This window comes from Schistocerca gregaria, chromosome X (assembly GCF_023897955.1).
Source record: "Schistocerca gregaria isolate iqSchGreg1 chromosome X, iqSchGreg1.2, whole genome shotgun sequence".
NCBI classification, from domain to species: domain Eukaryota; kingdom Metazoa; phylum Arthropoda; class Insecta; order Orthoptera; family Acrididae; genus Schistocerca; species Schistocerca gregaria.
This window is the reverse complement of record NC_064931.1, coordinates 470056397-470072460: the sequence shown is the minus strand read 5'-3', so window position 1 is coordinate 470072460 and position 16064 is coordinate 470056397. Positions and strand designations below refer to the sequence as shown.

Sequence of the window (16064 nt, the reverse complement as noted above, 5' to 3'; positions counted from 1 at the left end):
TACACAGGAATCCCCTATCCTTGCTTCCAGTCACTTGAGACTTTGCGCTGGGCATGAGATTCGCTATAGATGTAAGCTACGTAAGGAGCTAGTGCCGTACAGTACTATTTAAAAACCGAACTGGGATCCATCCGGACCTGGTGATTTATTTGTTTTCAACTCCTTCAGTTGTTCCTCTACGCTAAGGATGCTTATTAATATGTCGTCCATACGGCAGAGTGTTCTATGGTCAAACGACGGTATGTTTGTTCAGTTATCTTGCGGGAATGAGATGGTGAATGTGAAATTTAAAACTTCGGCTTTCGTTTTTGCTGTCTTCAACTGCAAGACCAGACTAGTCCGCAAGTGACTGGACGGAAGCCTTAGACCCACTTAGCGATATTACATAGGACCAGAATTTTATCGGGTTCTCTGCCAGATCTTTTGGTAAGCTATGACGGTGGTAGTAGTTACATGTTTTGAGCATAGGTCTTTTCACAGACGCACGAATCGCTACTAATCTTTGCTTAACGTCATTTGCGCGTTCTCTTTTGAACCGATTTTCCATATCTCGTTACTACACTGAAGCGCCAAAGAAACTGATATAGGCATGCTTATTCAAATATAGAGATATGTAAAGAGGCAGAATACGGCGACGCCTATACAAGTGTCTTGGGGCAGTTGTTAGATCAGTTACTGCTGCTACAATGGCAGGTTATCAAGATTTAAGTGAGTTTGAACGTTGTGTTACAATCGGCGTTCGAGCGATGGGACACAGCATTTCCGAGTTAGCGATGAAGTGGGGAGTGTACCGTGAATACCAGGAATCCGATAAAACATCAACTCTTCGACATCGCTGAGGCCGCAGAAAGATCCTGCAAGTACGGGACCAACGATGACTGAAGAGAATCGTTCAGAGTGACAGAAGTGCAACGCTTCCTCAAATTGCTGCAGATTTCAATGCTGGGCCATCAACAAGTGTCAGCGTGCGAAGAATTTAACGAACTATCATCGATATGGGCTTTCGGAGCCGAAGGACCACTCGTGTATCCTTGATGACTGCACGACACAAAAATTTACGCCTCGCCTGGGCCCGTCAATACTGACATTGTACTGTTGAAGACTGGAAACATGTTGCCTGGTCGGATGAGTCTCGTTTCAAATTGTATCGAGCAGATAGATGCGTATTCTGAGGTAGTTTAGAATAAATGTAAAGGAATTGTGAGGTACAAAGGTTCACTTCCCTGCACCATGCGTGGAACTCTGCTTCATGTGGCGCTCAATGACCATAGTAAATGGGTAGAAGTAATTAAGGAAATTCTATTGAAACTAAAAATTTTTAGAGAACGGTTAGTAATGCAACAAGTAAGCAATAACACAACCCGATTGAGTATAACCGTAACAGTGTCGAAGCAATGCTATATTGTAAACTTCCTACAGCATTTTTACGTTGAGATTCATATGTAAAACAACCACGCGGTATGAAAAGAATATGAAGAAAATTCTTGTTGAAATTAAATATTTTTGGAGCTACTGAATTCCAAATGACTTTGAAAGAAAATTCGTTTCCTCATAGATGATATTCTCTATTCGTAACTACACTTTCCATTTAGCTAATTTCAACATCACCGAGCACACATCACCAAAAAAATCACGTATATTGGTTCATAAGTTCAGGTATTATTATACGTGCGGTAGTCGTAATAGCCAGCTGCACTTTCACTTATATCAGTGTATAGTGGACGATAAAAAACCCCAAATTATCATTTTACTGTTGCACACAGATCAAAGAAGATTGTCAGAAACATGTGCACTATAATAAACACAGGAGACTTGCGAATATGTAGGAAATCTATGGTGTGTGACGACTGCAAATTCACCAATACAGATCATTATTAGAAAACACAAAATAGTTAACTATTACACATGCAGGCCCGAATCATCATGACCAGCCGAACACTTCGCTTTTGTTTCACAGTTAGACGTCAGCTATATAAAAAAAAGTTCTCACGGTAGTGTGACTGTATGTGCAAAATCGTAAGCAAAAAATCCAAACTATTTTGTGACATTCGCAAATTTCACAAGATGTACTTGGAGCAAACAGAGAGCACAACATTAAAATAGAGACGTAGGTCTGGTTTTCTAAATCCAGCTGCAAATTTTGTAGAAATCTTCCCGGAAATAGTTGAACGTATATTCTAAGAATTTCACCGGAGCACTCTGGCACCTATATAAACTTTGGTTCACGATTGTGTGTGTGTGTGTGTGTGTGTGTGTGTGTGTGTGTGTGTGTGTGTGTGTGTGGACCTTTGCTATATCGCCAGAGTTCCAGATTAATGAGAACATTACCTAAGGCGGCAAATGTCGAAGGTAGTTGCGCTCGAAGTGGCAGCTGCAACTGCTGATGCTGAGATTGAATGCGTGTACATGTGTGGGACGTAACACATTAGTTGTCACTCAGCTCTACGTGCGAAAGATCTGTTTATGACGGAGTTGAAAACAACATTACCCTTTCATACCACCACGTATATTGAAAAACCCTAAGTCGAATACCAGTGGGAGAGGACAAGTCCTTTTATGAGTTGATCTGCGCTAAGTATTCAACCTTTTACTCACCTGTACTTGAGACTGATTAATCACCTATCAGTTTCTATTATGTTAATAGAGTACCCCTCACTGAAAGCAGTCCGGGTCACTGATATGACATGTGAAGAGCCGTGACGGCTGTCGTGAAATTACTTTGCTACTGCAAGATGCAATCATGTTGGCAGACGTGAGTAATTGTGTCGATCTTGTGTTGCAAATGGTCCCGCTGGTTTGGCTGCGAGGAAAAAAAGTAGTGGTACCGGCAGTGCCACATTACTCCGTGTGACATCTTGGCATAGATGCAATCGCGCTAAGTATCATTTTCCAGCACATGTTTAGATCTAGTACGACCACTTTCTAGTGTGCAATTTACATTTGCAAAATCGAATAAAACTTTAACTCTATTTCATCAAATCAGCAGACCGGTCGTGACCTGACTGCTACTGTAAGTCGGCACCATCAATTTAATTACTTATACTAATACACAGATACAGTGCTGGATATGGATCAGTCTCGGGCCAGCTATTGCAAGAAAGTAATTTGTCCAAGAGTACTGATACCTGTACAGCTTCTAAAGTTAGGAAGTTCAGTAGCGTAACAAGTACAGGTCGCAGTGCCAACATATGATACCTTCAGCCGGAAATTCGGGGTGTGCTAAAGCCATCTACTACAATTACAGGAATTTTGAGTTACTATCTTTTCTCTAAAGCTTTCTCTAAAGAATGTCGCGTGTTATTTGAATTCAGAAATTTATTTTGAAGATATATTGAGCCGTGAGAATAGAAACGTGTCATAAAATAATGGGTGTCCAATAGCATGAAGTCCCTGATTCTGAGTAAGTCGTACATCAGTTAATCAGTAATATCACAGAGACCGGTCATGTTCGTTGATGAGTTCAGTGTCCTCTCACGGATATTTAAAGTTTTTGTTTATAAATCTTCTGTACATTGTAATAGTCTGGTAAATACGTGTCTACTGTCTTATAACAGTACCCTGTTGCATATCGTTCTATAATTTTCAGTTTTACTCTTAAATTATGAGAGGGACCTCCACTAGAAGCACCAGGTTATTCCCCACGAGCTTACATTCACGTTTCAGTTCAAACACAAATTCCTTTTATCGCGGTGCATTCGTAACTTACAGATATTTACCATTATGCTTCTCTAATTGTTGAAGTGATCTTCGAATGCAGTGAAGAAAATGTAGCAAAAACTTTAAACTTTATACAGGGGAAATTATGGCCACACTATCGTGATATTTAAAAATAATTCGCGTAAAATAATTAGCGTGTTATGCTGTTCGAGGACACGACGTCGTAACTACCTGGACTAAAATAGTGTATCTCACCAAATTCTCTGCATAAACTTATGAAATTTCATTATAATTAACTCTATATGACGATAAGCGTTATTTGGAAAAATATACGAGTCACTCCCATTAATTTACATTACAGTGTTGAGAATTATTCGTGTGTTGCCTGAGATACATAATAATTTATCGTTGTACAAACGGCAACTGTAGCAGAAGAGTTGAAACTACACTATGTAGCTCAAGAAATAACTATGACGCGTTCATCAAACAATGAAATATATTTTCCATGTCACTTAACATATTAAGCAACTATTACACTCCTAGGATAGCGAACACCTTATTTCAGTGAAGACTGGAACAGGTGAGTAATTTTTTCACTCTAGACTTGTTTGTCGAGTACGCTCCACTTACCTACATTTCATTTAAAAATGCTGGCTTTAATGTGGGGGAGCGGGAACGCGTCCTTGAAGGTCAAGAAACGGCAAGTTTTCTCTATACTGCTATTTTTGTAAGCGTAGCGAATGAAAATGCACGAAGGTTCCCATCGGCAGAAAGCGTGGGGGCGGGGTGGGGTGGTGGCGCTCTCTCTCGGCCTCCGTCTCTCTCTCCGAGGCTCAGCTTGCCCCAAATATGCGGGAACCGCTCGAAATACTAGCTCCCTCCACCTCTTCGGCCTGGTCCGTAGTCAGCCTCTGGGACTGGACACTGGCTAACGTTGCAGTGCGCGCCTGACACCAACATGAACTCCGTCTTGCTCCTCGCTCTTCTGCTAGGTGAGTACCCAGCGCGTTGTCGGTGTTCCAGCAGCGCGCCTTGTCTTCTGCTGGCTCATGCTCTCGATTAACGAAATAACTAACTTCTTTCTACCGTAGTTTTGAATTTCCTCAAGAAATACGCAAGGAAGAAGACTACAAGAGAGGAGAATGTAATGCTATTTTGTCGAAAACAGACATGGTGAGGCTTTGGAAGCACACGAATACAGGTTAATTCTTACAAAAACGTAAACACGGCAGTTACCCATTGCTAATAACGCTATTTATTAAATTTAATAGTAAATAGAATTCATACACTTTTAAACGGTGTCTGGCAGCTAGTTTTACTTTTTTTGTAAGAATTGACTTGGAAAAAGTAATTATGAATTGGAATATCTATATAGTTCTCTGCAGCAATCCTTTGAAGCGTCCTTCGAGTTAATGGCTTAATCTGTAGTGAGAATACTCTGTATATCGTATTGCGGCCGAGTCTTCTTCTCAAGGAAGTTGTTACTCTTTGGAACCCTTTACACCGTGTAAATGGGGTACATAGTTCACACGTGACAGAATTTTCGTTAAGTAAGAGATAACACTCGATAGTTTTCTACTCGTCTAGAGCAGTTTAGGAATATGTTATTGTACAGAGTAAACACTATTCTAACTTTGCATATAACGGCTGTATGCATGACAAGGTTTCGGACATCCGTTTCAGCAGGAGCTTAGTTTGGTTTAAATAACTGCAAAATTTTTATATGGTTTGTAAGTTTTGGATCGACGTTAAACTCTCTTACCACGTTACCAGCTTTATAGGCTTTTACTTGTTAATGTAATTCTGATAGCTATAAATTAAGACACTGTATGAAATCATTTGATTGTTGTTTGTCGCCAAGAAAATCTATGAACCGTACAGATCAAACAACCATTTTCATTGGTTTCTGTGTAATGTTTTACTGTCATAAAAATGTGGTCCTTCATGACGTCTCTGCATTGCTTTGCAGGCATAATAGTCGCCAATGTATTTAAGTTCAGAGATTCATAGTTTTGTGAAACTGACTGAACCAAGACTAATAACGGCCTGTTTAACGATATGAGTCATTCCTAAAGTGTTAATCACTTGTAACTTACTTCTAGTAAATATACTATAATTTTATTACTCCATTGCACTTAAATGATGGAAAGATTGAAAGATGAACTTTGTGATTCATGAGAGGCGTATTTAATCTACGAAAGAGCACCAGAAAGATGTCCAGCAATCTTCAGCGGTAGACTCTAGCGATAACTCTTCAAGATGAGATGTACCAGAAATATTAACAACAGGCGCGGTGAAATGCTAAAGAAAGATGTTCATACTGAGAAGTGTATTTCACAGGCCAAAGACGATTTTCAAACTGCATTATGGTAACAATTTGCTTCTACCTAATTGTGCTCCTTTCTTAATACTAATAAACATACAAGTGTGAGTGTCTCTGAAAAGCCTGCACAAATTATTTTGTGGCTGTGCTCTTCTGAACGCTTATATAGTCTTTGAAGAATTTTAAAACAAAATTAGTACCCAGAAACGAAGAGACTTAAGAAAGCCAATAGAAACCAACAACAGCATCTTATCTGCAAATAAAACCTAAGAATTCAGTGCTTGAGACGTTCGACTAATTTCCAGGAACAATGGCGTTCGAACCTCATCTGGCAAATCTGATTTAGGTTTTATGCGGAGTTCCTAAATCACAAGAACTGAAAAGGTGACACTTTTCCTTAAGCAAATCACAACCGCTTTCTTCTCCGTTTTCCCCAAACCGTAATGACCTTGCCATCAGAAAGATGTTAAACTCTAACTATCATTGACACGTACGATTAAAAATAAAATAAGACAAATAACCATATAAATCACAAATCTGAAATCATGTCGAAAGTGAATTTTGAAAAACTGTCATTACAGTGGGCTATATGAACCTCTCGTTCGATTTCACATGTGACAGACCAGACACGAAATCGTTTATTCTAGGATGACTTTATAAAAATGTAAGAAGCAATTAGTCATTATGTTGTTGAAGCAGTGATTGAAAAAATCGTCTACAGAGCTTTCTGGCAACAGCAAAAGTCCAAACTTGAGAGGCTGGAGCGTCTTCCTTGGAATAACGTACAAATAACTGACTAAAATTCATCTCATATAATTAATATGTTTGTAAATGTACTGTAATGTATAAAAGAAGACAACTAAAATATAAATGTGTAAATAACATACTTTAAATACACGGAAGAATGTCCAATTTTCGAAAAAGGTTGTCGGAAATAGCCTATAATAATTTTAACAGATCGTATCGGTTCGGGCCAATTGAATTTGTTACACTCGTACCACCCGCAATTTTGTTACGGGCTTACAACGGTACTTGAAACACAGAAAACATACTTTCCGATGTATCTAATTTTTATAAAGTTTCTTGCGTTTCAGAAGCATTCTCATTCTTCTGTAGCATCGTAAATATCATATCAAAAAAGAAATTTTTTCTGGCAATGACTGAATCTAGAATCAACAGCTTTCTTTTATCTATTCCCTACTGTTTATTTCAGTATATACGGTATTAGCATACGGATATTTATTTCACCGACGGCAGTCCTGTGCACATTCTGGGCATGTTGATGGAAACGGGGTGGCTATATAAATAATTCTGCAGCTTTTAATTAATCGGCGAAGACTTCATCAACATTATCTTGTTATCTATGTTCGGTGGCACACACTGTAGATTGTGATGTCAATAGATAATGTACCATTAATACATCAGCAACATTAACTCTGCACTCCCATATCTGAGTTTAAATTTATTGTTGAAACTTGACATGATGGAATATTTTTCAATATGGACCATCACATGTTATCTCAATATTTCAGAAAGTCATATGACTTACAGTCAGCAACACAAATTAAATGTATAAATGTTTCGTAGCGAATTTTCAAACAGCTTACTTTTGTTAATAACAGAGTACACTACGCTTCGGAATCTAAGCTCATCATTCTTATGTTTTAGGTCACGTGTGATGCGTCTAACATCATGTTTATTTCTTAGGGCTGAAAGGTTTTATTTACTTTGCACCATTTTCAAGGATGACAATTTCTATGATCATTCCACTTACATATGCTGTGCTGTTTAATCAGTTTCTCTATGTCACTCTACCTACGCTACATACTAATCTTCTTGAACATTCTACCTCGAGTTGCGATTGAATCGGAACAGGTTAATGCAGCTTAAGTCTACTTGTTCATTAATAATTAACACATTGGGCTCGCATTTTGGAGGACGATGGTTCAAATCCGCGTACGGCCATCCAAATTTAGTTTTATCGCGATTTCCTTAAATCGCTTCAGGCCACTGTCGGGATGATTCCGTTCAAAGGTCACTGCTAATTTTCTTTGGCATCCTTGAAACAATCTGAGCTTGTGCTGCGTCTATAATGACATAGATATCGACGAGACCTTAACACTAATCTTCCTTCCTTAATGAGTGACTGTATTATACACGCAGGGGCTGCGAAACGAACCATTTGCGAGAATAGTTTTTGTTTAACACGTATCTCTAATTAATTTACCTAATTTTATTTCTTCTAGAGACTTACCAAATTTCAAAACAAGACTGAATCGTTCACGCCTGTCTAACTAACCAGTTTCCACTTATGAGAGGGAAAGAAATATGATTTTACGTTAAACTGGGCTATGTTGTTAAATTGCGATATCGCTAGGCATGAATGTGGTATTACAGAACTTTTAAAATCACAGAAACATAACATTTTTGTACAAAAACATCGATCTCAGTTTCATTATAGAGGACAGAAGAATATACCATGGCCTCGTTTTATGTAAACGGTCACACTACACACACAGTGGTTTACAAAAGCAGTCAAACATTTTAATCACAACGGCCGAACTGTGGTTTCAACATCACTACCTCACATGATGAATCCAAGAGAAATGTTATTGACACGATGAATTGCTAGACACCATTTTCAATGTTTGTTTGTCCTATACGTGCTCTGTGGCCCAGTCCACTCTGTCCAGAGCCATGGCATTCACATTCTGATTCGTCTACTCACTTCATAGAGCAGTGTTATGCGCATCATTAATAGAAACTGCTCTGATCACATTCCTGGTTTTCGATGAGCTCAACAGTATAAGACTCGAACTAATTTTCTGTGGGTCTTCCAACCTCGAAGTCGCTGGTATGTTGCCGCCAGATAAAAAAAAAAGCTGGAGAATGAGAACTTAGGTCACTAGAGGTAAGCTCTAACTTATTCGAAGAAACACGAGCGAAGGTAACAGCGGTGGAATATTTAAGATCCACCACAACATGCGTCAGAGGTGGTTCAGCAAAACCACAAAATCTTGGATCAAAATGTTCAGACGGAGAGTCAAAAGAGAAAACAGTTGCCATTTTGTTAATAACTTTATAATACTGCTGTTCAGCTCTAGAGTCGGAATACAGTCGAGCTATTAAATGGGATCTTGCGATTCTCGACGTTTTCCGGGCGAAAAGAGTATTCCATAAAGTTTCTCGATCGCAGTCGGGTAACGTCGACTTCCTGCCACGATATTTCGGCTGACAACCATTCAACATCTTCAAGTGAGTGTTTTGCAGTGGAGGTAGCTAGTTCATGTCGCTACCTTTGTACCAAAAATAGGGGCGAAAACGCATGCGAAATGGCAGCCTCTCCATGAGTGACCTGTGTCGAGTTATGCGCTCTCTTCGAATACTGCTCCATCTTGCGCTAAATGTATTTCCACAGGTTCTTTAATAATTGAATCCCAAAAGGGTCACGTCGAGGCCAAGATTCCCGTGGCAGAGTAATCGATGGAACGTCCTGTGGAAATATAATGCTCGGCCATGGCTAACTAACTGGGCTGCGAAAGGCGAGTGTGGCGATCATGTTCAACGCATCTTTCACGCATTGCACACGTCGTCTGACCAATGTAAGCTTTGCAATGCTGACAAATTATTCTGTAGTTTCCAACCTGCCGAACCGAGAGGAGTACAAGTCTTTGTAGGTGGGCGAAAGATTATTTCGACATGATGGTTTCCTAAGATTCTGCCTAATTTCGACGGAACATTGACGACCTACGTGAACAACGCCGTGGACTTAATCCGCTCCTTGTCGTCTTGCTCTTTAGGGTGTTCTCGTTTCTTCTTCCTTAAAACTGTGCTTACCTGATGCGGCGAATATCCATTATCTTTGAACACTGATTGTAGGTGTTTCAGCTCCTTTTCAAGGCTGTCTCCATCAGACACAACATGTGCCTTGTGCACCAAGGTCCGAAGGACGCCCTTATATTGTGACAAGTGTTGGCAGCTAGACGCCTGCAAATACGGATCTGTGTGTGTGAGCATACGGGGATGCCCCAATGATCCATCCACTTTCGTCTGACCAAGACGTTCAGAAGTGGCAGACAGCCGCCCTTCTCCACTTTCATCGTAAATTTCCTATTCCCGTAGATAGAATTCAGAAGCTGCAAAGAACGCGAACTTACTGCGGATGAATGACAATGAATCCATAAGAGGTATCCATGTGGAAAGTGAGACAACGTCGAAGCTTACGAGTAAGTCCGACTAGTTGAGTCGCAGTGCCTTCCGTCTATTAATAAAGTCACCGGAGTTGCGAAAGAAATCATTTTATGACCAATGAACGTCTAGCGCCATTTAATATCATCAATTTTGACTTTTTAATTTTAACTCCGCGAGTGCTCATTCCGACAGAGAGAGTGTATGTAGTATCACATTACGCATGTGCCTGCGCGCCGTAGATGGAGCAGTATTCGAAGAGACCGCGTAACTCGACAGAGGTCGCTCACATAGCAACTGCCTTTGCGCATGCGTCTATGCGCCGTTTTTTGATACAAAAGTAGCGACTAGAACTAGCAACCTTCACTGCAAAACACTCGCCTGAAGATGGCTAAATGGTTCTCAGCTGTAATATCGGTGAAAGGAGTCGACGTTATCCGGCTGAAATTCTGAAACTTCAGGAAATAAATACGATCCTGCATTAAAATTAGACTTATAAAACTTACTACTCACTACAATGTAGATGGAAAGTTGGATGGCCATAGAAGGATACTAATGATTTGTATCAAAATTATTTCAGTCGCACGCTCGAATTAACACGACCTTCTCAAGACATTGCATTTATGTACGAATACTTCAGCAGTGGGAATGAATGTTATAAGAAATTAGAAAATATGACGATACAGAGTTGCACATCTTCAAAAAGTCGGTGCTCTATTTAAGAGGTGCAGCACGGGAGATGAATCCAGAAAAGTCTTTCTGAAGGCCGTTTTTAGAAATATATTATTGTTTATCTCCTTAGACAGGTAGCTATGTCCAAAGCTGTTCCTTGGTTACTTCGATGTTTGAGTTTAGAGCTCTCATTGTCGGGGTTATTAGCGCCCATGCACAGTTTAGAGTAAAGAAGACTTCATTTTGAATGCGTTACAACATTAGAAATTGTCATAAGATAAAAACCTGTGCCTAGTTCATTCTTAATATAAAAAACTGTGAAAACTAGCTAACCTGTTACATGTTGAAACCTTCTGATGTGTATCCGCTTATTAATGGCTCTGTACTGGAATTATTTTTTTGCAATCAAAGCTAGCAGTATGTTAGAGACGTGACCACGGAAGCAACAGTCATGATCTGATGCTTCCAAGTAATGTTATGTGTCGATGAATATCAAAATAAACACCTTGAAGATTATGTTTGTGCAGGAATAAGTCATGTGTAGAAGCCTTCAATTGTGCCGAATTGCCTGAATCCATACTGGAAGAGGCTAGTAAGGGCTCTTCTTTCAAATATCCAAATAAGACAATTTTAGACCATCTTTCTGGAGCAGCGTGTGAGGGCCTTCCTACAATAACTACTTGGGTGCAGATCAATCATTCCTCGTTCCAAAAGACCAAATTTTGTTAAAAGAGGAAATGAGACTTTCCTTGGATGGAGCACGTAGATTTTCCATCATGATATAACGTACAACGTCAGGTTCTGAGGTGATGTCAGGTGAGGCAGTCAATATAGCATGAAGTTTCCATATAAGGTAGGATCATTTATAGACCCCATCGTTCGTTTCTCGAACTAGATTTTGGTTTCAACTTCTCCGTAGTTTGCAAGTGGATGGGAAAATCTAATCTCTGGTTCTGAGAAGATGTTAAACTGTGAAAATATTGTCATTTCCTGGGGGTAATTCGTGTTGTGTCCTTGTGAGTCCCCCATTCCCCACTATAGCCATCATTTTAACTGTGCTAGCTTTTCTTAAAATCCTCCTTACTGACTGCAGTATTTTAGTATATGAGGTGCAGCTGTTAATTGAATCCAGAAATTCCTGCCTTTCTATTTTCTTTCTCTTTAATCAACTCCCCAGGCTTTGTCTTTCGATATTCGAATGTTAAAATGTGTGTGTATTCCTAAGGGACCAAACTGCTTAGGTCATCGGTCCCTAGACTTACACACTACTTAAACTGACTTAAACTTACATATGCTAAGAACAACACACATACCCATGCTCGAGGCAGGACTCGAACCCTTCGGCGGGAGAGGCAGCGCAATCCGCGACATGACGCCTCAAACCGCGCGACTGCTCCGCGCGGCTCACTATTGGAACTTCCTCGAAGTTCTCTGCAGAAGGCTTTGTCTTGAACATTCGTGCTGCATCGAATTGTCTTATTGAAGAGCGACACTGCTCCTTTTAACAGGGAACAAACTTTCTGTTCAAATGTGCTGAAGATTTTGGTATGGACGCCTCAGCAGTTTTGTAGGACACTGTCTTGTTGTTCGAATACGTCAAGTTTGTTACACAGAGTCTAATTTACCTCACTGAGCATCCATTTGGTGATCCAGTGTAGGGTGTTACTCTTTCAGGGAGAGACAGCTGTGTAGGGTAGTAGTGATCGGAGTCTTGGTTCCTTTCCATTATAAACAATCCGCGAGAGGTGGAGATTAGAATGCAAGGTCGACGTCAGAGATCGACTGTGAAGGTTGTTTTCAAGAGAGATAGGTCTTTTGACACGGTTCTTTTGGAGGCTTGCACAGATGAGCAACGAGCAGTCCCGTCAATATTGAAGTTCTTATATTGTATTGTAGGATGGAAACCAGTTAAAGAGGACGTGTCTTCTTCTCCTTTCTGCAGAGTGAAGTAGAAAGGACCATGTAGGATGGGAGAATAGTGAAACTGAGGGGTTCACTTATCATGTCTTCAATATTGAGTACTGCTTCGAAGTGTGAGATGTCGCAGATATAATGAAACATTAGATGTTTATCTTCCTCTTCATGTTAGAGGTGTTGCTTTTGAAAGAGATGGTGCACTGGATGGCGCATAGGACACAGTTCTTGTAGATATCAGGGGCGATCAAAAAGTTTCCATTTGAGGGCATTGCTCCAGCGTATATGTAACATAGCGCGACTCCGATTTGTGTGGACTAGTGTGACATTCGCGTCTTTTCAACGAGAGTGCGGTAAACGTGGAAGCGTGAACTATGGCGACGTTATTACCAAATGTGTCCAACCCGGTTGACATCCATCGGAGAATGGAGAGTGTGTATGATTTACCATGTCCGTCGAAAACCACCGTTGTGAAGTAGTGCTCCTGAATCATGATAACGCACGTTCACGATTACCACGCCTTCGTCCCCTTAAAAAACGCCCTGAAAGGTCGACGATTCCCGTCGCACGAGGACTTCTTCTCGGAGCAGGACACAATATTTTACCAAACGGGTGTCTTTAACTTGGTGGGTCTGTGGGATGATTGCCTTGATGCTCACGGCCATTTTACCTGATTGGCATACCAATTCTGGACTTCACAGCCTCAGAACGGAAACTTCTTGCTCGCCCTCATATTTTGTAATGGGATCATTTGCAAGAACCGTCTACCTTGGCCTTTGGTGCGGCAGATTCAGTGGTTGGCCCCTTCTTATATACACACTTGCTTGAGTTAGTGGGAACTGTCGCGTCTTATAGTTGGGTCTGCGTTGGAGCACTTGAGTACTGCGTGCTGAAGCAAAGAATTTGAGGCGTAAAAAGTTTACATTAATATAATGAGTTTACATTAGCGTATTAAATGCTCAGATACACGCACTGGTTTTCCCTTGCTCTCCTTTTACCCATCGCGTTATATTAATCAAGTCAGTGGCATCTTCCACTTTTATAAGAGCGCTGCAGTGCTCATATCCATAATATATTTGCACGTTACAACAAATTTGTTGTAATTTAGAACACTGTGCGGTTGTGGTGTTACTTGCAAACTCTACGAGTTTTATTTGTGACCAAATTATTACTTCAGTTATTGGTAGAAGTTTCCACACACAGATTTGAGTATGCTTTCAGTTTTTGCTTAGGTGACAACTTGTCAGGAGAGCTTCCCTCCCGTAATCTCTTAAAAGGCTGGCTGGGTGTTAATACTACCAAATGGCCTACCTAAAACACTGAGAGTTTTAAATGGTTACGATATGAGATCAATTTGCTTCACACGAACAACTACGGAATATACAGGCTTCTCAAACCGGATTTGGCTCCTGATGTGTTTGCGTTTTGGCGCCACATGAAAGGTTTTAACTTACTGCTCTTCGTGAGCAGTGGAGACACGTTTTTCTTGTGCTAACTTGTGTGATTGGTATGAAAGTGACCCGAAGAAGTTCGTGTAACATAGTTATTATTTTTATTTCTTTTTTTGATTGACACATGTCAGTTCTCTTCATTGTTCCGGGAAGGGTCTATCAAGTCGCAGCCCCAGAACTTTCACGTTACGTAAATGTGAAGTTATGTCCAAGAGTTTCTGTCTTAAGCTCCTTCTATATCGCAACGTACAGCGTTACGACACAACAGCACACCTTACTTGTAGCCGACCGTGTTTCTTCACGCTTCATTTCTCAAGAGCCTTTAATGTTTCCAATCACCGAACTTGGCAATCATTGCTATACAAGACTGTCACACCTTGCTGTAACCAAAGAATTTCGACTAACTTACAGACTGGATTTCATCACGCCTATTTTTCAGTCGACAGTCACACAGTATTATTACAGTACATCATGAATTTTTTCATGGGCTTGTACTCCACAAACACATAAAATGTTACAAATGTCAGACTCTCGCCCATAACCATTGTTTACTAAGGCAACCCAAGTCAGCTGCTACAATGACGACGGAGAAGGAAGCATAGTTAAGCATTATTTCCTCGAATGCGTTCGATGTATACATATAGTGTCTTCGTAACAGTTCAACACGAACAGTAAAGAAGAGCACTATGCAACGTGTGACACTGTATAAAGCTCTAGATTCGTATGCTGTAAAGGTAGTTTTCAAATCCTCGTCATGCCATCTTGATTTGTTTCCCGTGGTTTACCTAAATCACTCCAGATAATAATGTATGGATGCTACTATGGTAATGCCACAGCGGCTCCCTTATCTGTCGAAAGATGCGTCATTAATAACATCGACATGGGCAAACGTTGCATTCCAAGCTTCTGAATTCCTGTTAGTATTGAAGAAAAAACACTATCCGTTTCTTCTTGACTAACAGTATTCAACTTGGTATAATAAGCCTACTGGTTCGTTTAAATGAAAACGAATCTCCATGCAGCGTCAGTTTCACAGATGGCGTTTCCGCCTTCATAATACAACATACTTTTTGTCAACACAAACTTAAAGCATGCATGAGCTTGTAAAGATTATTGATGAGCATAGTCAGACTGTCAGTATTTGCCACAGAGGACGTAAACGCATTAAACTTGTTCAGTAATTGGTTCAGACGATTATCATGTCTAAAAAGCTGTTAGAAACTCACATATCAGACGATGACGCAAAAGCTGTGCTGCTTCGAGCTTCACAAATTATGTGAAAATAGAGCAGCCGGCTGAACGGATTTCAGCGAGCGGGCTTAATGAGGCAGAACATTGCGAAAGGTAACTGGTAGGAATGTGTCGCACGAAATCTCGTTCTGTACTTAACTGCCTGGAAGTTATCTGGTAGTACATTCGTTCGAAAGCTGTCATGATATCTGCAGCGAGAACAGTAGCATATTAGCACTACACGGCACTAACGTGACACGCAGTGGCAACCCGGTGACACACTAATTAACGTAATACTTGCCACTAAAGCAGCAGTTAATATATGAAACATGTACTGCAATGGATATTTATTGTGATTAAAAACCTGATTCCATAGTAATAAGCTATTTATAAGCGAAGAGTTTGCGGCGCGAAAACAAACGTTTTTCTAAATAAAATAGATAATAATTTAATTCAATAAAAACACAAATCTCAAAATCCCTTATAATTCAAAATTCTAATGCATTCAAATCCTCGATCATTCTTTTTACGAAGAGAGCTGTGCTTTTCCTAAGTCACCTACGGAATGTGTCGGAATGGTTTCTTTATCAAGGCCGCGACTTATTCCGATCCTCGTCCCTCCCCAACTG

At 40.2% G+C, this 16064-nt stretch overlaps 1 protein-coding gene and 1 long non-coding RNA gene across 2 annotated transcripts in view; one reads left to right on the top strand and one right to left on the bottom strand.

Moving 5' to 3' along the window:
- The window catches only part of LOC126298383 (uncharacterized), a 454333-nt gene that overhangs the window by 183173 nt on the left and 255096 nt on the right, over nt 1–16064 (bottom strand). The window lies entirely within an intron of this gene.
- The window catches only part of LOC126298382 (U-scoloptoxin(01)-Er1a-like), a 101866-nt gene continuing 90368 nt past the window's right edge, over nt 4567–16064 (top strand). Inside the window, exon 1 of the mRNA XM_049989690.1 lies at nt 4567–4649. Within this exon, the coding sequence (XP_049845647.1) occupies nt 4616–4649 (34 nt within the window). The 5' untranslated portion in view covers nt 4567–4615. The remainder of the gene's footprint in view (nt 4650–16064) is intronic.